The sequence below is a fragment of the Lagopus leucura genome, unplaced genomic scaffold, assembly GCF_019238085.1.
Source record: "Lagopus leucura isolate 7727_CA_CO unplaced genomic scaffold, USGS_WTPT01 Super-Scaffold_100008, whole genome shotgun sequence".
Classification (NCBI taxonomy): Eukaryota; Metazoa; Chordata; class Aves; order Galliformes; family Phasianidae; genus Lagopus; species Lagopus leucura.
The window spans coordinates 8,475,941-8,498,398 of NW_024962265.1; the positions used below are offsets into that span (position 1 = coordinate 8,475,941).

At 35.0% G+C, this 22,458-nt stretch overlaps 1 protein-coding gene across 1 annotated transcript in view; it reads left to right on the forward strand.

Annotated features, from left to right (window-relative positions):
* The window catches only part of SEMA3E (semaphorin 3E), a 127,824-nt gene that overhangs the window by 92,454 nt on the left and 12,912 nt on the right, over window positions 1–22,458 (forward strand). The window contains exons 5-11 of the mRNA XM_042872579.1: window positions 1,212–1,305; window positions 9,558–9,677; window positions 11,716–11,858; window positions 14,236–14,350; window positions 14,646–14,715; window positions 15,902–16,046; window positions 19,805–20,027. Coding sequence (XP_042728513.1) covers window positions 1,212–1,305; window positions 9,558–9,677; window positions 11,716–11,858; window positions 14,236–14,350; window positions 14,646–14,715; window positions 15,902–16,046; window positions 19,805–20,027 — 910 coding nt within the window. The remainder of the gene's footprint in view (window positions 1–1,211; window positions 1,306–9,557; window positions 9,678–11,715; window positions 11,859–14,235; window positions 14,351–14,645; window positions 14,716–15,901; window positions 16,047–19,804; window positions 20,028–22,458) is intronic.

Genomic DNA, 22,458 nt, shown 5'->3' on the forward strand with positions numbered 1-22,458 from the left:
AACTGAGGCTGTTTAGTCTGGGGAAATGGAGGCTGAGGGGAGATCTTATTGCTCTCTTCCAGTTCCTGAAAGGTGCTTACAGTGAGAGTGGGGTTGGTCTTTTCCCATTGGTGACAGGTGGCAGGATAAGGGGAAATGCCCTCAAGTAGCGCAGGACGTGCGGGGTGGGGGGGGAGAGTGATATCAGGAAAAACTTCTTTACAGAAAAGTTGGTCGAGCACTGGAATAGGCTCCCCACTGAGGTGGTTGAGTCACCATCCCTGGATGTGTTTGAAAACTGTTTGGATATGGAGCTCAAGGACATGATTTAGAGGAGGGTCATTAGAATTAGGGTAGTATGGTTAGGTTGTAGCTGGACTTGGTGATCTGTAATGTCTTTTCCAACTTGAGCAATTCTATGATTCTATGTCTGTGTGGCTTGTGGAGACTTCCTAGGTGAGCATTCTTTCTATTCCCCCTTTTATTCTTCACAAATCTCTGCATTTTGTTATATGGATTGTGTTTTCTGTTTTGTTGTTGTTTTGTTTTGTTTTTTTTTGGGGGGGGGTTAATATATAAATCTTTTGAAAAGTACTCTCACTTGATAATTTATTCAGACAATATTTGTTGGGTTCTTTTAAAAAAGGTGAGAGAAAGGCAGCAATCCAAATGAAAATCTGAATTGCAAATTATTTATCTGCCTGTAATGACTTATAAACAAAATTTAACAAAGCTGCCTATGTTTTTTTCATGCCTATATTCTGCAGAAGTTGCATCTGCTATGTAAACTATAACATTTCTAAGCATACTTTTAGGAAGAAGATAGGTAAACATGTAAAAGCTAAAAACAGAAGATAACACAGCATGATATATTTTAACAACCATTGGAAAAAATGTTTAAAGTGGGAAAATACATTCCATGGCTAGATTCCTATCTGAAGTGTAGATAATTTGGGGGAAAGACAGAGATATATTCAGCTCCCATAGACATGAAAGAAGTACAGTTTTACTGCATATTTAAACGATTCTTTTGGGACAGTGCACACACAGCAGTGATTTGTAGAAACTCGGATAATTTTTATGAGTATATCAGTGAACAACAGTAATTGCATTTTCTCCCTAATGAATTCAATTCAGAACAAAGATATAACAAACTTAAAGTTGGTCTCTGAGGACTTTTTTATTTGCCTGTAGGGCTTACACTGTTTTCTATGATTTTTTTTTTTTTAAAGGATCATCTGTTTCAACTGGAATCGCACAAATTTGAGAGAGGACGAGGCAGGTGCCCTTTTGACCCTACTTCTTCCTTCACTTCCATCTTAATTGGTAATGATCTTTATGTCACAAGCTTCATGGTCATGTCAATCTATCGTTTTGAGTATCTTTCTTCAGCATGCCAAGGTGTTGTCAGTCTTTCTCTGCTTTCCACATCACACTTAATCCTCACAGTGCTGCTGTGTTACATATCAGGCAGCGTTCATTCCAGCAAGAATGTTTCAGTGGAGTTAGTAGAGGTTAAATGGCATGTGTGATGTTGAAAAAGTAATTGTATAATTTTAGAAATAATTTCCTACTTTATTTCAAAGCAAAGCAATATGCCTAGCTTAGCCTTATACATCACTGAGATAAATATGCAAAGCTTACTGATTTTCACCTTTTGGGATGTAATCTGAATAATCTTGTAAATGTTAATTTTTTTCATTTATTTATTTATTTTTTAAAAGGCACTTATTGTTTATATAATGTATAGCATTTTTGAATTTGAAACAATTTTTTTCTGTGCTGTCTTCTAAGAAAACAAGTGATTTTCTATTGATCATATAATCAACAATTATAACAACAGAATTCAGTGTATTTCCTGCAGTGGCAGATATCTGTGCTGAGCTAGTGTTCCTCATTGCTTTGCTGGAAAGTTTATCACTGTAGGGCTGTGAACTTTGAAGTTGTAGTTCAGTAAACCATGTGGTTTTTTTTTTCCCTTTGTAATTTGTTCCTGAGAACATTTTGTGAGATGAAGCAAACATGGCAATATTATTGTACATTGGCTAAAAACACACTGGAACAGCAGGTAAAAGGTGGAATTTTGATACACTTAGAGAGTAACACAGTGGCTTTATATTTTCAGGAAATACAAATAAAATGAAAACTGAGCATTCAAAAAGAATAGTAATTGAAAGAAAGAGCTAGAAAAGAGAGGCTAAGGATCAAATAAATTTTAAGTTTTTCAAGGTTACAAAAAGGGAGGGACTGATTTTTACATTTCATTTAAAATATAAGAGTTGGAACTTTAGACAGCTAAAGTTTTTAATCATTAACTGAATTATTACAAATCACCCATGGTGCTGAGGAGGTACTGGTCATGAGTGACAAACACATATTTTTCTAAGCTAGGTTTATTTTTTCGTTTAAAACAACAAATTAGAATATTTACCAGTGATGCCAAATCTCTCAGATTGCTGCAATTCATCAAAATATTGTTCATTCCCATTATCAAACATTACAGCTCAAATTCTTGGGTTGTTGGCTTAGGAAGTCGTGAAAGAATCAGGGAAAAATTAGATTGTATTTTATCTGACCTTCCAAAATCCATTACGTACAACTGTTACGCCTTTCTTCCACTCTTATTTCCAAATTGTTTCTATAGTTTTTAACAGATTCCAGTCTTAGCTCAGCCTGAGTACAAGGGCTTATCCCATGGAATTTGCTGTAGGCCTGAAACCTCATGATCTTGGAAGTCCTTCTCAATCTTAACTGAGACATAACTAAGTAAATAAATTAACCTGACCATGTTCCTACTGTGAGATCAATGTGAATTTTATTTGCTCAAATGGAAGCCAGATTGTCCCACTGAGCATTTCAAGACTAGTGATTAGTTGTTGTGCTTCTGGTCTATTCATTACTGTGCCTGGATTATGGGAGGTCCTACGGATCTTCATGGTTTTATCTAAAGAGTAATTCACGAAAAAAGCCTTTCTTTTGTAAACGGTGATCTGTTTTGAACATCCAGTCAAAGACTTAGAAGATCAGTCTCACAAAGTGTTCTGTAATATGCAAGTTTAACATGGGAAAATAATATATTTTTATCACATCAGTGATACATATCCAAAAAACAGACAAACTTTTACCACTTCACAAAGACTAATAGGACCTGAGAAAACTATTTAGAGGCTTCCTTGATCCAATGGAAATTATTTTATTTCAAGTAATTATAGTGTTTTAAAAACAAAGCAACATTCTTTGACATGGTTTTTATATCTATAATTCTATTGGAATTAGATATTCCCAATAGTTAAGAAAAACATCCTAAGGAAGTTATTTCCATGTATCCTACTGTATTCTAATAACCAGAAACATACAGCTTACAGAATAAATAGAATTAACGCTGCTTCTTAAATTACAGTCTGTATGTCCTTTACCTCTGTACATATCCATTTGAAAATGGTCAAAGATAGAAATGCAAACATGTTTAATTAAAGAATCTTTTAATTGATTTTTGAAAACTTAGACTGATGTTTCTAATGCCAAATGCGCTCTAAAGAAAGGGATGCTCCTTCCTTCATCCCAATTCTTGTACCAGCTGATGGTGGCTGTGACCCCATGGCAGGACATGTCAACTGCACCATGCACTCCTCAGGACTGGTCTTCCAGTCCTCCATCCAACACTTGGATATTCTCTTCTTTTTCATACCCTCCAGTTTTCTTGGACATGAAAACTTCATTTAGTTGGTATGAAATATTTTTTCTTTGGAGGTTGTTTTCAAAGATGCCTTCACTGTTCCTTTCAGGCTCAGTTGTGTGCAAGTCCTTGAAAAAAAATTAAGCAAAACTTTTACCAAAGCCTTTCATATTCCAGCTTCTCTTTCTTCATAAAAACAATCCAAAACCTATTTCAACCTCTGTAAGAAACAGCTCTAACTTGCATTGACACAGCAATTTATACCTGTGTAGCTACTGATTAACAGTGAGGATTAGGCTAACAAAGAAACTTTATCTACTTCTGATAAAAGTTTGAAAGTTCTTCAGCTTTAAAGATCATTTGCACCATCCCTTATTAGAAACAGATTTAGCTAAATTAACTTATTAGCAAAGAGACTATATTGTGCTGTGTCTCTTCATTTATCTATCTCAACACTTCAGTTAAAATCCTCACTTCAAGTAAACAGTAGTTCAGGACTTTAAAACTATATCCACGTTTTTTTAAGCTTTATTATGTGTCATCTGACCCAATCGTAAAGTAGCTTGTAATGAATTTCCCAATTTATGAACAATTAACTTTTAACAATTTATTGTCACCATCAGGAAACAAAACAGATGTTAGATAGGTGCACATTTAGGTGAACTACATATTAAAAAGAAAATAAAATTATTTGTAGTGAACTCTACCATCTGTTTTCAATAGCTATAACTCTGTTTGATATCTGATCACACACACTGATTAACTTAGATCACACTACCTCTTGAAAGCTGAGAAATTAGCTTATGCCTATATTTTGCTACCTCAAATTTTTCACAAGTAAGTGATGATAAACCTTCCATCCAGGAAATCCATTCCAATAGTTTCTGTTATTTGCAGTCCTAGGGCAGTTTAATGTCTTGTGTATTTTAATTTACTTTAGACAGTGCACTAAAAATAAAGCAGTTTATCTCAGAACAGAAGACAAAAGTTGAGTGACAGAAAAAGTAAATATAGTCAGAAAATTTATTGGATAAGTAACTGCTTATTTATTTTGATTTTGTGGTCGTCTATAGTGAAAAATAAAATTTGCTAAAAATCTATGTCTCTTAGTCCGGTAAAACTAATGGTAATAGATAGAGCACATAAAACTTCAAAATTACCTTACAGTTTGAGAACTTCTGTTAAATAGAAACTCCAACAGTGGCTGAAGTTCATGGGCTATAGAGCCATCACATTAAAAACAATAAATACTAGTTCTTTGTTAGTAATAGGAGCCAAAGGTAAGATGGATGTAGTATGAACATATCCCTGTATAGGATGTAGTATGGACATTACAGTGAGAATAAAATAAAAAAGTACTTAATCCATAATATTTTCAGATCAAAGTAGCTTTATTCCTTATATAGTTAGTGCAGTTAACAGACACAAGAACAAAATCAGACTCTTGGCCTTGTATATTCTTTAAATTCACATGTTACGAAAGCCATTTTATGTGGATTAAAAACAGGTAAGTATAAGTAGACCTAAAACCAGTGAAAAGAGATACGACTCTTAATGCTTTACGTGTATATGTATGTTTATATATAAGTCCTGTGTATTAATTTGATGCATCTTTAAATAATTATATTTTTTTATGATTGCACATATACCTCGAATTCACTGACCTAGACCAGCTTGGGCCGAAGAAACCCCCTTTAGGAATATAAATTGGGGGATGAAAGGGTTAAGCGCAGCTCTGCTAAAAAAAAAAAAAAAAAAAAAAAAAAATGGGGGATACTGGTGGATAGGAAGCTGTAAATGAGCCAGCTGTAAATGAGCCTGGCAGCTCAGAAAGCCAACCGTATCCTGGGCTGCATCAGAAGAAACATGGCCAGCACGGTGAGGAAGGTGATCCTGCCCCTCTGCTCTGTGCTGGTGAGGCCTCACCTGGAGTACTGTGTCAGGATGGGGAGTCCTCAATACAGGAGAGACATGGACCTTTTGAAACATGTACAGAGGAGGGCCACAAAAATGATCCATGGAATAGAACACCTCTCCTACGAGTACAGGCTGAGAGAGCAGGGCTGTGAGAAAAGGCTGTGAAGTGACCCGAGAGAGGATTTTCAGTATCTGAAGGGGAGCTAGAGAAAGAAAGGGACAGACTCTTTAGCAAGGTCTGTGATGACAGAATAAGTGGAAATGGCTTCAAGCTCAAACAGAGTAGATTTAGGTTGGATGTAAGGAAAAAATCTTTTACAGTAAGGATGGTGAGGCACTGGAACAGGTTGTCCAGAGATGTGGTGGATGCCCCTAGTCCCTAGGGACTTTTAAGGCACAGCTAGATCCGGCCCTGGGCAACCTGATCTAGCTGTTTATGTCCCTTCCCTGTTCATTGCAGGGGCGCTGGACTAGATGACTTTTGAGGGTTCCTTCCAACTCTAAGGATTCTGTGATTCTGTTGCATATGGCTATGGTGTATAACTGCAACATTCCAATAATTAATTAAGCAACAAAAAGTAGGGGAAAAAATAATTTAACTGAAGTGTAGCTCACAGACTATTACATGATCTTTGACATTTTATCAACATTTTCTGTAGTTTCTGATATCTTAGGCATCAGTCTATTCAAGGGTTGTTATCCAGGAATTCTAGGCTTCAGATAAAAATTGGGTTTGATTGAACAAAAATGGGCTTTATTCTTTAATCCAAGAACATGGAAAAAATACAGGTGCCTTGTAAACAAACCCTGCAGAATTTTGATGTATTTACTTGCTTGAAACAAAATAAAAGTGTTTAAAAGTGTGTACATATCATAGAATCATAGAATCCTTGGAGTTGGAAGGGGCCTTTAAATGTTATCTAGTCCCATCTAATCCCTATCTCTCTCAGCCTGTCCTCGTAGGAGAGGTGTTCCATCCCTTGGATTATTTTTGTGGCCCTCCTCTGGGCATGCTTCAACAGGTCCATTTCTCTCCTGTACTGAGGACTCCACATCTGGACACGATACTGCTACTATATCACTTGAGCTAAAACTACTTTTGTGTGTATATGTGTGATTTTCAGTTTGGTTTTGAGAGATATGAGATTTTTATTTGTTTAAATAAGGCAAAAAAAAGAAAGTCTTAATTCTTGTTTCATCAGGTGTAACCAGAATGCGTTAAACTTAACTGTAGCCATTAATTTGTCAAGTATGTGTACACGTAATTCCTCACTGATGCTATAATTTTTCTGGAAAAGAGGAAGAATGGTGATGGTCTGTGAAATCACTCAATTTGCAGTTGATTTTTCCTGGAAGACACTGGCTTAACAGTGATCTGCAGCACTATAAACTTTGCAACTAAGATAGATGTGAGCTGATATGTAGTACCAACAGAGGAGAAAAAAATAGAAATAGTGCTAAGATTTTTCAAAACACAACCTCAACTTGTCTCTAAAACTAGAAATAGTCAGCGCTTTTAAAAACCTAACTGTTCAAGATTCACAGCATTCACTTAAAAGTCATGGGCAGAGAGCTATTGAACAGAAAAAGAGAAGATCCGCTTAATGTAAAAAGTGTGAGATCTCAGAATTATGCTTAATACACTTGTGCCACATTGTTCATCTCTCTCTCTAGGCCTTCTTTTCACTCTTGTTACTTATGTTTAACTTAGAAATACTTCATTATAAAAAGTCAGATTTAATGTCTGTATCTGTAAATTATCTTCCGTGAAACAAAATCCATCCAAGATTTCAGTTTATTTCTCCTGGAATCTCAAAGGTAAAATCAGTGATAACTTGCCCAGTATAAGGTGGGGTGACATACCAGCAGATAATTATGTATACAGATACATTATACCTATGTCAAATAGATTGAATAGCCTCCCCATCTGATCTTTTGTATAGCTGCTAATTAGTACTGATCACTAGCAAAATGTGAAGAATTATCTAGCCTGCATGAATGCACTTTCCCCATTATCCTACTGTGTTGAAAAGACAACAGGCTCATTTTTATTATACATCAACATAATTTACCAAAAAAACTGAACAAGAAGAAAACAAAAATTATATAGTCGAATTCTTAGAGAGGAATTTATGACTAATGTAATTCATTAATTAGGATTCTAACATTTGCTTGGAACATTATTCAGATACTGGTGTGTCCTTCTGTTTAAGCACCTCTGTGTTTTTGTTGTTGTTGTCGTTTTTTTAAGTAAAGCTTTCCATTAGTTCTACTGGTGCTATAATTTATACTTACTTTTAATTTCACTTGGCAATATTTTACACTGAATTACCACCGTGTATTTTACAAGATAATATCCATTCTTCATAAAGCGAAGCCTAGGGGAAAACTATGCTCAGCAGAGGTCTCTGAACCAGCCCCAGCTGCCAAACTACTCTAAACTGTTCAGAATAATTATTTAGAGTTATTATACCATTAAATTCATATATATCTCTTAAAATAAACAAATTTCACACACTGAGGGAGACCAACAAGCAACATTCTTGCTTTTGCTGCAATCGTTTACAAATGCCAGCAAATGTTATTTGAAATGACGAGTCATTTGTTTTGCTTAAGGAGTAGGAAACTGCGCCACTGAAATCTCCACTCAGATAAGCCAAGAACTGGCAATAACTAATTTCCTTCTCGTGCAGGGTAATTCCTGCTGCGTTGTTTTCTGACATAAGGATGCCACCTACTGACCAACATTTTCAGCTTTTTAATTTAGGCCTAAGAAATTTATATTCTAATTCCAAACGGGTATGAAGTAAATTACTCTTACTGCTTGATTAGTTTATAGGGAATCACACCCATGAATAGAAAAAAAATATTGTTATATCTGACTCAGATAGTGATAGGCCAGACTTCTGAGCATATGTGTTCAGTGCTTATATCTAATGATATATAAATTTTCAAGTTATTGGCAATCAATATATCTTACAATAATTCACTACACTTGTGTAATTCATAAATGCCCTTTTGAAAATCAGCCCCTGTTCTGCTCTCATAACTTTGCCAGCAAATATTTGCCACCCGATGTACAGATCTCAGATCCTGTCCCTACTCTGGTGAATGGCTTATAGATATGAAAACAAGTCATTGCTAGGCCAGAGAAAAATAGGCTTATTTAGAATCACAGAATTATTGAATCATAGAATCCTTAGAGTTGGAAGGGACCTCTAAGAGCCATCCATTCACTTGCCCTCTGACCACCTAAGTATTTCATCCAGCAAAATACAGCCAGATGTAGCTATCCCAGGTAAAGTAGAACAGATCCAGCAGTCTAAAGGGAAAGCATCTCAGCCTAATAAAACTTGTGCTTCTTTATAGAAATGAACTCTAAACTGGCAGGTGCAGTTTCTTATCTCTCCAACCAGGGAGAAAACTCCGTCTCTAAAATACTCATATACCCCGCATCTAGTTCTGGGACCGAGCAATACTCTGCTCCTCATTAACAAGACAAATTCATATCTATAAGTGCTCAGAAGCAAACCATGGGTCAGGGGCACATCACTGGTGAAATCTTAGGTTCTGATAAAGAGTAGGTATCTCAGGGCCAGGCACTAACTGAATTGAGAGTGAGATAATTGTGTTTAGGCACTTGATGTTACAGATGTTATTGCTCTATATGTGGTTGTCATTTTAATGCTTTCACATTTTTTGTGCAAATCTATTCCAAAGACATTGCTTTTTGTCACAAAATTAAAAATTGTTGACCTCATAGTGTTTCAACTGTAAGCTCTACAGTGCTGATAGGAACAATGACTATAAACCTTTAAATTGCATGTAACTTACTGACACTTTCTCATCCCTTTTTGAGCAAACAATAGTGAGCCATGCTTATAATGTAATGTCCACAGTATTTAAGGAAATTATATCGTTATAAAGTAGAGAATTATCACATTTGTTTGCTTGGTTTTTTATTTGTTTTATATGTGGTCTACAGGTGGTGAACTTTTTACTGGTCTCTATAGTGACTACTGGGGAAGAGATGCTGCTGTCTTTCGCACCATGAATCGTATGGCACAACTCCGAACAGAACCAGATAGTGAGCGCCTGTTGAAAGGTACAGAAAATAGGAGAAGAAAGAACATGGAACCAGTAGTGCTTTGCATGACTAGAGAAATTCTATTTATCCAGAAACTTAAATGATATTGTCCTTGCATGGGTATATCTCATTGGACATAAATATTTTTAGAATATCTTTTTTTTTCTTTTTTCCCATGAAATTTTTCATTAATCTTCTGCTACAATTAACAAACTGAAAGCTTTATTCTGATTACATATTAGCTTTAAGAACTGAAACTTCGAAATCCTCCATTTTTCACTTTTAAAAGTGTACTCTGGATGTTCCATATTATTTCATGACTCCAGATATGATTAAAATACTATTTTAAACATTTCTAATTGATTAGAATTTTTAATTAGAACATGCTGCTCTTTTTTTCAATACGAGGTCATTTCCTCTTTATGTTGCAATCAAACAACTGAATCTTCACCACATTCTGTGCTAAAGAGGTGTTATGCAACAACATAAAATAATAAAAATGCAATGATCATACAGTTAAATGAAATAGAAATTAAAGCAGATTATTTAGATGAAAAATAAAAAATTATTGCACAAGAAAAATCACTGAGAAAATTCCTATGCTGGAGAACTTACTTAGAAAATAATTCATGCTTTTCAACATGGAATGTAATTGAATTCAAAAGAATTTAAATTGCTTTGCAATTAAGAGCCAGACTCTGGATTTTTCTCACTCCAAAAATTTTGCAATAATTCATCCTAGAAGTGACGTAACTGCAGCTAACGTTTGGTAAGGAGATTCAATAATTTTATTTTATGGTGGTTCATCTGGTGGTTCATCTTTTCAACGAACATAGCTAGAAAGGACATTTTTTCTCTCAAATGTCAGGAAGGTTTTCTCTGGAATCAGAAGAGAGAGAAAAGTTTATGTGTTTTTTTCCTGCATGAATTTGAAATCATACTTGAATTCATCTTATAAAAGCATGTTTGGAATATTATGATATCCACTGTAAGCTCAATACTTAGATCCTTGCTGAACTCAGTGTTAAGACCAGCTATACATGCAGTAACAACAACATAAATGTCTCAATATGGAAGTAAAGTTGTTTTTCTCTCTGGAAGCTGCAATTCCTTTAAGTATGGAATTCTCTGTGTTGTGCCTCAAACTTTGTTTTTAATTTACACCATATTTGACATTTAAATCTGTGACGTATTTAAATCTATATTGGAAAACGTGAGAAAATTAGCAAGCAAAAATTCTCTATCCGTATCTTAAAACAGTGGCTATTTTTCATAAGGAACAAGAACTTAGAAAATATTTATATTACCAACTGCTTCTTAAGAAATTGTACTAATTACATGAACTACATCTGTGTAATTAACATGTACTATTACATTCTCATTTAAGGAGTTAGTAAAAAATTTGCAATGATTCTATGAGTTTAAATCATTCACAGCTTACCATGATGTGGGGTTAAAAGTTATGGAGCACACATCAAAGTTAGTACTTAGGCTTCAACTCTGTAGCAAAATGTGAAAGCAGGGAAATCTCAGAAGGTTTTTATTTTATTTCACGACAAAAAAATACACAATGTGTCTTCTGTCTATGAAGATATGTGTTTATATTACAATTATTAGCTGAACTTAAATTAGCTGTTTTTCCGAAGTTAGCATTCCTGTGCATGATTTGTATGGAACCAGAGATTGTTATGTGAATATTATTGCCGGGTTTTAGCCTAACTCAAATAGAAAAGCCCTGGAGAACAAAAAATGGAAAGAGATCTTTTTCTTACATACATACACATTGACCTGTGAATCAGAGTGATAAAAATAGTTTTACTTTAATGTATTCCACATGTCCTATAGGTATCCACATTCCAATAATTTGATTTTTTCCTATTTTTACCACCCTGTTTCACTCAGGTAACTCTCCAACTGACATGTCCCTGACTCTTCCATTTTCTTTTTTTCTTTGCTACCAGTTGATTTTAAGGACTGAAAAGAAAATTTTAAAAAAAAAAAAAGAAAAAATGTTTTAATGAACTTTATCTGAATTTAATTTTGTTTTCTTTCGAAGAACCGAAGTTTGTTGGCTCATACATGATTCCTGACAATGAAGACCACGACGATAACAAAGTGTATTTCTTCTTTACTGAAAAAGCATTAGAGGCTGAGACAAGCACTCATGCCATTTACACCAGAGTGGGACGTGTGTGTGTGGTGAGAACCTTTTTCTGATACCCCAGCTGAATAGGGAAAAAAAAAAAAAAAAAAAAAAAAAAAGTATTCTCCTTTCTTTTTTCTTTGTCTCCCAGGCAATATGGCACCTGATAATGTACAGGAGATTATAGACCTGACTGAAAACTCTGCTTCTCAATGTCCTCAAATATTATAAAATTCAAAAATAGCCCAAAATTTAGTCTTGAAACAAATTCTCCTTGAGAGATGAAAATAAAGTTCAGAGACCCTATTATTCAATTCCATGTCTCTTTGAGTTGATATGTGATAGCAATAAGAACAGTTCACCACAGGACTCATTTACCATTATAGATTCTCAATTCAAACCAAGGCTCCATTGTTCCTAACACTGTCAGCAGGTCCTTCTGTATCTCTCACAGCTGACATTAACTGATGTCCCCTCATACTTCTGTTGACAGGACCAGCCCAGCCACAAGTTCTCTCTGATGCTTCCTCTCACTTTTCTACTCTGTCAGCATGAAGCAGACTTGACTCAATAGCATTTATGCAGGGTTGACAGCTATCCAACCAGATATCCTTTTGTAGCCAGTACAACAGGACAAGAGGCAATGGGCACTGACTGAAATATCCATATTCTATCTGACCATAAGAAATCACTTTTTTCTTGTATTAGAATGGTTGCACAGAGAGGTTGTGGAGCGTCTGTCCTTGGAGATATTCAAAATCCATCTGATTATGACCCTGAGTGACTTTCTGTAGAAGACTCAATTTTGCAGGCTAGTTGGACTAAAAAATATCCAAAAGTTCCTGCCAAATTCATGGTTCTGTCATTCTGGGATTCTGTAAATTTCAAATATCTTTCTGATGCATCTATAGACTGTTTTCTAAATAATAGCTAATTGCTTTTATTTAATATATGATTCCTCTTCCTCTCAACATCCTATAAGGAGGAATGTGCATAAAAAGGAAACTAGAACAAAGGATTGAATTGTCTAGAAAAGAGAAGTTTATTTCTTAGCATCCAACTTAATTTTTGAAATAAATTGTGTTCCTTCCTAACTGTGGAAGATAATTTCCTAAAACTAATGGGCAAAGAACAAGATACAAGATAAAAAATGTTCCTTCAACCCATGTTGTACGTCACATATGCCCACCAACATACTACTTGTTAAAATATCTTTAAATGTGTCCATATATAACTTAAAACAGAGCATACAGAGTACCAAATAGGGCCTAAGACATTATCATTCTCATAGGCTGTTGGCTTTCTGAATTCAAGAAGGCATCAAGGCCTGAAGCCAAATTCTTTGCCCTATGTTCTGGTATATGTCAAAATAGATTATTTTGATAACTCCCTCTAGTCTGAAATATATTGATCCGAATGTCTTATCTCTAGCCAAGGGTTAGACCAAAATCCCACAGATCTTTCTCCTCCACATGTCCAAAACTCTGAATGATTTATCCTCCCGACATTACCTTAACAGCCTTCACTCTGTATGCTGCACTTCAAATTTGATTTCATGAGTATAAAAAGTCAAGAGCTAGCTAGTGATTTGAGAACCGGTCTTTTTATCAGCTTTTACATTTTCATTTGTGTTGTAACAGGTTTTACAACTCAGAGGCATCTATCCTGCATATATCTTCTTTTCCAAGGAAAATGGATTTTTTTTTTTTTTTTTTTAGGATGTCAATGTGAAGATGAGAAAATCCATTAATTTCAGTAGTATAAAGTTGTGAGAGGAATTTAGCAAGCCTCTTACAGAACCTTCAGTATGCACTTACACAACCCACCTCAGTATCAGGCCATAGCTACTGAGAATGCTATTTAAAGTTGAAGTCTGACTGCTGAGTTAAAAGCATCATTTTATTAACAAACCCAAGAGAAAAGAAAAGAAAAACAAAAAAGTGTCAGCCATAGTAAAGTGGGAATTAAAGTTGCTGAAAAATTGCTAAATTGTTAGAACATCTTATAGACACTTGCCTCAGACTTTTCCAGCTGTACCAGCTGTATAAGTTCAGGGCTTCAGTTTCCAACAATGTTCATTAAACCTTGCAATGAGTGCCTGAAGCAGAATTAAGTTTTGTTAGCGTACTCATTACATCCAGTTAACCAAAAAAGAGAAGGTTTACAACAGCTGTATTTTTAATCTATGCAGGGATGCAATACCGAATTTAAAAATTCTTACAAACCCACAAGTCTTATAAAGCCTGGACTTCATCAGTGCAATCTTGCTTGCATCTTACCATCTCCAAAGCAGATGGACTGTACTAGTAATGGACACGTGGTCTGAAAATGCATGCTTTTGACATTAAGAGATACGAGAGACTAATTCAGAGGAGATGTTTGTGCTTCTAGAGTTATTTAAATTACCATAAGTGTTTGTTTCTTTTTATGCAGAATGACATGGGAGGACAGCGAATGCTTGTGAATAAATGGAGCACTTTCCTCAAAACCAGACTAGTTTGTTCTGTGCCTGGGAGAAATGGAATTGATACGCATTTTGATGAATTAGGTAAATACCCTAAACTGCAACAAACTTAAAATAATTGTAGAAAAATATGTACATTCATGATAACACATCTTAGTTTATACTGTACATGTTTTCATTAGTAGAAAACAGACATATGGAGTTGGTTGTCATCAATTATGGCTTTACTCATTGTATTGTTTTTAAAGAATGCATCTAATATCTACATTAAAAAATAGCATATGTAAGTTAAATAAGATTACCCCTGCAACAAACAATGAAGTGCCTCTTTTGGGACTGAGAAAATTAGTTTGCTGTTAATAATATTTATATTTTACAGAGGATGTGTTTTTGCTGCAAACTCGTGATAACAAAAATCCAGTGATATTTGGCCTCTTCAGCACTACAAGGTAAACAACTAGAAGAAAAAATAGCAGCAGTAGAGGAATGTTTGAACAGGCTATCGAACAGACAGAAGAGCTTCATGATGAATATCACAGAGAAAATACATAGCAAACAGTTTAATCCCTATTAACAAGAAAGACCACAGTGGTCTTTCTTGTTAATGTGAAAACTGCTTTTTGATGGTGGCTTGAAGTCTCATATCATGATACAGTTTATCTGTTTCCCAGAAAACATGAATTAACTAAGTATTTCTCTAACTGATAACTTTCTAGTGCCAACATTTAAGCTCTCCTGCATGGTTATAAGAGCAGTCTATGAAAACCACCTGCCTTCCTTGAAGAGCTCCACTGTAATTCAGCATTAAGTAGATAGTAGCTTAAATTCCTGTTAACTTCTTAGCATAATCTAAATCATTAGCTGTGGTGTTGCTGGTGGCCTCCTTTTCCAAATCAGTGCAATCCAAGTGCAAGCTTGTTTCTTGGAGATCTAACTTTAGGATGTAACTGATAGAGAGGAGCAGCTATGCTATGGCCGGTATTTCGCTTTGTTGTTTCATTGTTTTTTAAGAAAGATGGACAAATATAGTCCTCTAAGGAAATTTCCACATATCAGTTCTTTCTGGCTCTCTATGCCAGCAGGAAGAGGTGAACACCTAACTAAAATTATCTGGATCACCTTCTGGAGACTTCAGAGATAACTGTTTTGCAAGGAGCATTGATGTTTCTTTAAAAATAATGAATTGCTTCTCCAGAATTAAGAGTGTCAGATGTATAAAATTTGAAAGGAAAAAGATATTATATGTAGATTGACCTACACAGATTAGTCTTTATGATCTAATAATTCTGACCAGCATTCCCATACACTGACACAAAGACATAAAAGACCTGAGTTGAGTTTTCTGAGTTTCCTGCCATTCCTCTCTCATATTTAGAGCCTGTGATCATCAGCCTGAAATTTGGACATAAAAACACTGAGCTTTCTCAGAGAAGTATTATAAACATATATATATATTAATATTTTATAAACAACACTGCATATAGTAGTTGCAAGAAAAGCATACAGGAAAAATATTTTTTTTTTCCCTGAATACTGTTGATGTGAGACTTCTTTTTAATTACATAATAATAAAAGTATAACATGTAGCAAATACAGCATACTGTTTTAACAATGTCTCTGAATTTTACTTCATAGCAATATATTTAGAGGATATGCTATATGTGTTTACCATATGGCAAGCGTCCGAGCAGCCTTCAATGGACCATATGCTCATAAAGAAGGACCAGAATACCACTGGGCTCTATACGAAGGGAAAGTACCTTATCCTAGACCTGGTTCAGTAAGTACAATCTATTTTCCATGCTTTTGTTAATGTAAATGAACTTAGGAAGAAAAAGCAGTTAAATATACAGGATTTTTCAAAATCTTACTGGGACCTAAATTCAGAAATTTTGTGTTAAGGGCCCAATATCCTGAAGATAAAAGAAAATGCAAGGGAAAAGGGAAAGGGGAAATGGAAAGGGAAAGGGAAAAGAAAGGGAAGAAAAAGAAGTTTCTGAAGTTTTTATTTTTCTCATATTCTTAGCCCAGGAATTTCATGTCCTACCTCAGTGGGGAGGAGATCAGTGGTGCGTGAGGGTGCCCTTTGCATTGTGGGCATCCATCATCATTTCACAGATTGTGCACATCCAGGGCCTCCTTCACCTTCCCCTTCCTGCTGTAAGTCCTACAACAGGCAATGCCAGAATAACCCAGAGAGAAGCATCACTATTTCTTCTTGTCCAACATCTTTTGGCAATACGACCTACAAAGGAGCTTTTCTTTACAGTCATTGAAGTTCTATCCTTTAATGTGTCCATATTGTGCAGATATTTTATTCTGTGAGATGCAAAGACGTTTCTAATAGCTGTTTGGCTAAAACCCACACATAGCTTTCACAGTTCACCTCTTTTATCTTCTCACAGGCTAAGAACTTGCTCTATTGAGCTTAACGGTGGAATAAGCAGTTGCTGAAGCATTACTTTCAGTGTTGTTTTTCCTTCTATAACTGAATCAATATTCTCTTTTGCACTAAAAGCAATCATTTGCAGAAGTAAACATTTATCCCCAAATCACAGGAATGAGAGATTAAAGGGCCTATTAGCTTATCTAGTCCATGCCAGTAAAAATTTTCTCTCTACAATACAATTTTAAATGCATTCCTCTCTTATTTTAAATTACTGTTTATGTCTTCTTCTACTGGAGTTAGAGAAATAAGTCGAAGTACAGAATTGGATGCTAAAAAAGAGATTATCTTGGGTTCAAATGTTATCATTTGACCATCTTGACCACTGTAATTATGCTGATACCAATACCAAATGTTGGGGTTTTTTTTTTGGATTTTTTTTTTTTTTTTTTTTTTAAATTACTTAATGTTGATTGAAGTAAATCATCAGTATTGAGTCAGAATGGAAAAACAGATAAATGTTTATCAAATTTTGAGCAAAACACTATAATTCACAGCAATTAAAGTTTTCTTCTTTGACATATTTAATAGAAAATTTCAGTTTTTACAGTTTTACCAAGTAATGAGATAATATTATGCATGGATTGTAAAATGGGTGTATATTTTACAAAGATGACATGATACAAGTTCTCTAAGTAGTATTCATTTTATCTGCAGGCAGTAAACCTCTCATACGTTGTTTCAACTGGAGCTGAAATAGGCAGGAATTCAGTATTAATGGCTACAGTAGCACACAGATAGCATTACTTTTATTGAAGATTGAAAACCATTTGTTGGCAAGAAGGACAGAACGTTGAGCCAGCAATTGAGCAAAGCTGACAGTGATTTACAGAAAGGCTCTATTAAGATCCACTCAGAATCAATTCTTCCTTGGCTCTGAATACCCACATTTCTTTCATAGTAGATTGAAGACTCCCTAACAGGCAAGGCACAGGAGCTGAAGCAGATATAAAAAAAGAGAGCAAATAATTTTCCCAAAAGAAGTATTTCTCGAGTATTAATCAGTTAATCATATTTGTCTATAAGTTGCAGAGCACATCACAGGCTGGAGTGGCTGACTATGCCAGCTAATAGAAAATTAATTCATTTTTGGCTGCTCATCAAGGGTACAGCTTAGAGGTCTTTTCAACACTTTTCCAGTAGCAAGAAGTGAAACTGTAGTCCATAATCTGTTTCCAAAGAACAGGTCAGTGTATTGGTAAGGTGAATCATAGAATTGTTTGAGTTAGAAGGGACCTTAAAGGTCATCTAGTCCAACTCCCAACTACCTATTACCTTTTCCATTACAAAGGTGACAGTGACAAGAGGCCAGAAATACCTATTATTAGGCATCTCTGTGATTCAGCGCTCTTTCATCTCAGCTATTGAATGGGAAAAAAATGGAGTCTATAAGGAATAAGAAATAGCTAAGAGCTAAATAAATAGAAAATCACTGCTAGAATTGCAGTCTGACAGATTTTATAGTTTGCTACTCTGAGTTCTCCTTAAAGCACTGTTTGGTGTTTTTTTTTTTGTTTGTTTGTTTGTTTGTTTTGTTTTGTTTTGTTTTTTCAATATTCTAGGTTGCTATTCAAACAATTTGCTTAATGTATTAAGACAGTGATGCTTCTCAAAAAGACATCAGTTACCTCAAAAACAGTTCTCATAGATTTCAGAGATGTAGTAGTAGTAGATGGCTGCATCTACTGTTTCAATTCCAGACTAACAGATTTTATTTAATTAAAAACAAGAAGCCTGCAAAAGATTATTAAATCTCTCCAAGACTGGAACTTTACAAAGGGAAGTTGACAATCCCTATTCACTTGATATGCTATTCAGTGCATGGAAAGCAGAGGCTTAGCCTATCTTCAAGCTCCTGCTCTGTCTCTGCATGGTAAATAGCCACTAAAACTCCATCACTCGGTTGATTATGTAATTACTTTAAAGTCAACACTGAACAAATACTTTCCTGAAGCTAAGCCCAAAAATTAAAAACAATCATTGCCCTATTTGAGAAGAGCAGGAGTTTGTTCTTGTCAATTGCAGCTGGCAGCAAGTTTAAAATTACTGTTTCTGGTAAACAATGAGTATTTTATTTCATTTTATTGATTGAAAAAGTCCAGTTTAAGCAGGGAGATGCTGCTAATGTGGCTTTGCTTGAAATGCTTCTTAAAACCACACTGCCTTATGAATATTTGGAGAAAGTAAATGGTTACTGAGATATTTCCAGCTTAATCATAAATGGTTCCAATTAGACATGAAGCAAACTCAAAATGTAGAATTTATGTGCAGTTAAGGAACACCACATCCTTTGCAAAGCATCCTAAAGTTAACTTCTCTATTTAACACATTAAATTATCCCTAATTGCACACTTGACCAAAGGAATAAGCCTCTTTTAATCAGTCATTCACATGAAGTGTATTTGCTTTACAAAATGGTAGACTGATCAATGCAAACACTGGTATTTCGTACTAAAGCATGATATATAATACTTTAATCATGAGATAGAAATTAGAATAAAATTTAATACTGTTAAAATAGTGGAGATCAAGAACTACTGTTCCCACTGGCATAATTTTTAGTCGTGCTTAGTATATTATGATAAAGTATTTTGCAATCACAAAGCAATTAAATTAGAGATTGATTTCAAAAATTACTTCCCTGATGACTTTAGACAACTATCTATCTTCTGGAGTAGGAACCCCTTTCTCCTACCTCTGTCAATGGCCATTTTGATTACAACTTCAATATAAATCTGAGAATGAAACAAATGCTTTTTTTTTTTTTTTTTTTTTTTTTTTTTTTCTTCCAAAATCTGAATGCATCAATATTTAGTCTGCTCTTACTATACCAGACAGGAAGGAGTCTCTAAACATGGGATTGCCAAGGCTCTTCTCAGCAGATTAATAGACCTCGACTGGCTTCTCATGATTCGTAATTCACACATGCATAAAGCATAGACTTCACAGTCACAGATCCTATAGTGTTTTTCTGTGCCTATTATAATGCCAGGTTTTCTGTGCTGTCCTGTCATCACCCCTATGAACAATGCTAGTCTCAGACAATTTACTTGGCAAACCTTCAGGATAATCCGTGTTTTGTGTTTTTGCAGTGTGCCAGCAAAGTAAATGGTGGTCTGTACACTACCACCAAAGACTATCCTGATGAAGCTGTCCATTTTGCCAGGAGTCATCCATTGATGTATCAGCCCATCAAGCCTGTTCATAAGAGACCAATTCTAGTAAAAGCAGATGGGAAGTACAACCTTAAGCAAATAGCTGTGGACAGAGTGGAAGCTGAAGACGGGCAATATGATGTGTTGTTCATTGGCACAGGTAAAATAAAGAAAACTACAAATACAACTGTTTCAACAGGTTTTTGAAGTCCAGGATGAAGGAAATTTTCTAAAGTCAAAAAAAAAAAAAAGCATTACAACAGCCCTCTCTGACAATAACTCTGGTCATGACTGAGCCAATCTGCACTCATAACCTTACAGAAGAGGGTGGTCATTCTACACTGCTGTTACTTCACAGAAAAATTGTGGTAGGAAAAACTTCTAAAGAATAAGAACAGAGACTAAAGTATAGAATTTACCAGCAACATCATCCCAAAAAAGTAATCTTGATACAATTTCTGGAATTTTTAAAACTTCACAACACAGTCATGTATCTAAACATTCTCAGCTGGGATTTAGATTCTGGGAGAAACACAGGTGATATGATCTTCAAAAACATCAGTTCAAGTTTATTCCAATTTTTATCTTTCCCATTTCTGCAGTCCACAAGTCTGTCTAATATTGTTAAAAAGAAACTGACAGCTTCTAGGCTTGGGTTTTGACACAGCTCAAGGAAGGAAGGTAGGTATACTCAAGTGTATAGTTAAAAAAAAATATATTAGAAAATTTCTGCCAAGTTTTCTTGTCTTTCCATTACACTGTTTTCAAAATTTACATAGAGCTTATTTAAATTGAATTTTTTAAACACCTACCAAAAGTAAGTATAAGATAAATTACATTACAGGGGTATGGTACAGAGTTGCTGTAACCCTAAGCAGCTAGAGAAGAAAAAAAGCACATTCTAATGGTATTTGAAAAATAAGAAGCCTTCAGAAAATAAGAGCAAAACTTAGAACTAAAGATGACTGGTCATGTCTAATCTGCTTGGAAAAAATCCAAGGATTCATATATTCAGATTTTATCAAGTTGACAACAGGAGTGGTGACACAAATCATTTTGACTATTTTGACTAGGCAAGCATATACTGATAATTATTTTTTACTTAATGAAATGCCTCTGATAAGCACTTTTCAGTGCTGAAAACACTCAGAAGAAGCATACTCATAGAAAAGCAAAAGCTTATTTATACTAGTTATGTATTCCAAGCTTTTAAATTGCCTCAGTACAGTCTCAGCACTGGATTTAGTGTGGTCTATAAAACATTGTGTCATATATCACCTATGTCTCTAATGCAGATTTAATAATGGTTACTAGGTTTTTCATATTTATCACTCTTGCATTTATGATTGAGATGTCAGATATTTGTACACAAGTCCTCTACTCAGCAAAGTTGAAACTAATGAGATTTAAGTACGCACTTCAGGGTTGTTCTGAACTGGCACCCAACAGCTGCTTAGTTTTGAGATGTCCAATCTCAGATGACAAGAAATTTCATCATAGGAATTTGACCTTTAGAAACTGTAAGTCAATTTCTTCAATCTATGTTCTGGCAAAGTTCCTATCAGGAAGCTCCTTGCTTCTCTTGACAATATAATATTAGAAAGAGTTAATCCTCTTTTATCTGACTCCAGCACCTTCTATGTAATATTTGTAAGCAGTCTTAAAGCTCAGCGAAAGCTTCCTTGAGGCAGAACTGCACGTTAGAAAGGTTTTTCAAAGCAGAAGTGTGAACACCCGGACTAACTTTCCACATATCTGTCAGCAATATTGAAGAATCATAGAATCATTACGGCTGGAAATAGCCTGTAAGGTCATCTGTTCAACCATCCACTCATCACCAGTATTACCCACTAAGTCCCTAAGTACCACGACAGTAAACAAGAATTGCTTATGAAAATCTGAACTCAAACTGTATTTTTTTTACTGATTCATCACAAAATGTATGTCCTTAGATATTCTGTTTGAGAAGAAGTTCCCCTTTATGTTTGCATCTTTGATCTTTTGCTGAACATTTTTTTCCATTCTTTGTCTGCTCAATATTTCACCTGTAAATCAAAGGTGACAGAAAGTAACATAAGAAAGGAGTTGGTAGCTGCCACTGTTGATGACAAATTTTCAGATTAAGGAAAGTAAAATGCTTTAATAACAGTCAACAAGACAAAGCTGAAACAGTGGAAGATCAGAAGACATTCTTGTGTTTTAATTTCCTAAAAGAGTTGTGCTGACAAATAAACCAATAGATCTAAATTTCAAAGTGCCTTAAATTTTTTGAAAGTATAATTTTTATTTGCTTATCTTTCTTTTATTAACACCTTCAGCTCAGCAGCAGCTCAATGAGAGAAAGAGGACTGCATATAAGGAATCCTTGAATTTGTTGGTGTTCTTGCCTGGAAGAATGGAGCAGCTGTGAGAAATTAAGGATAGTTAGTAGTTTCCTAACTAGTGTCAACACTCAAGTCCTATAATTAAAACCACTTAACACTCCCATGATTTGATGGACTCCCATTCCTACTGTAATTTCTTTATCTCAGACATGATCACTGTTTTTGTTCTTTTTGCAGATCACCAAGTGTTACGACCTAGACTTTGAA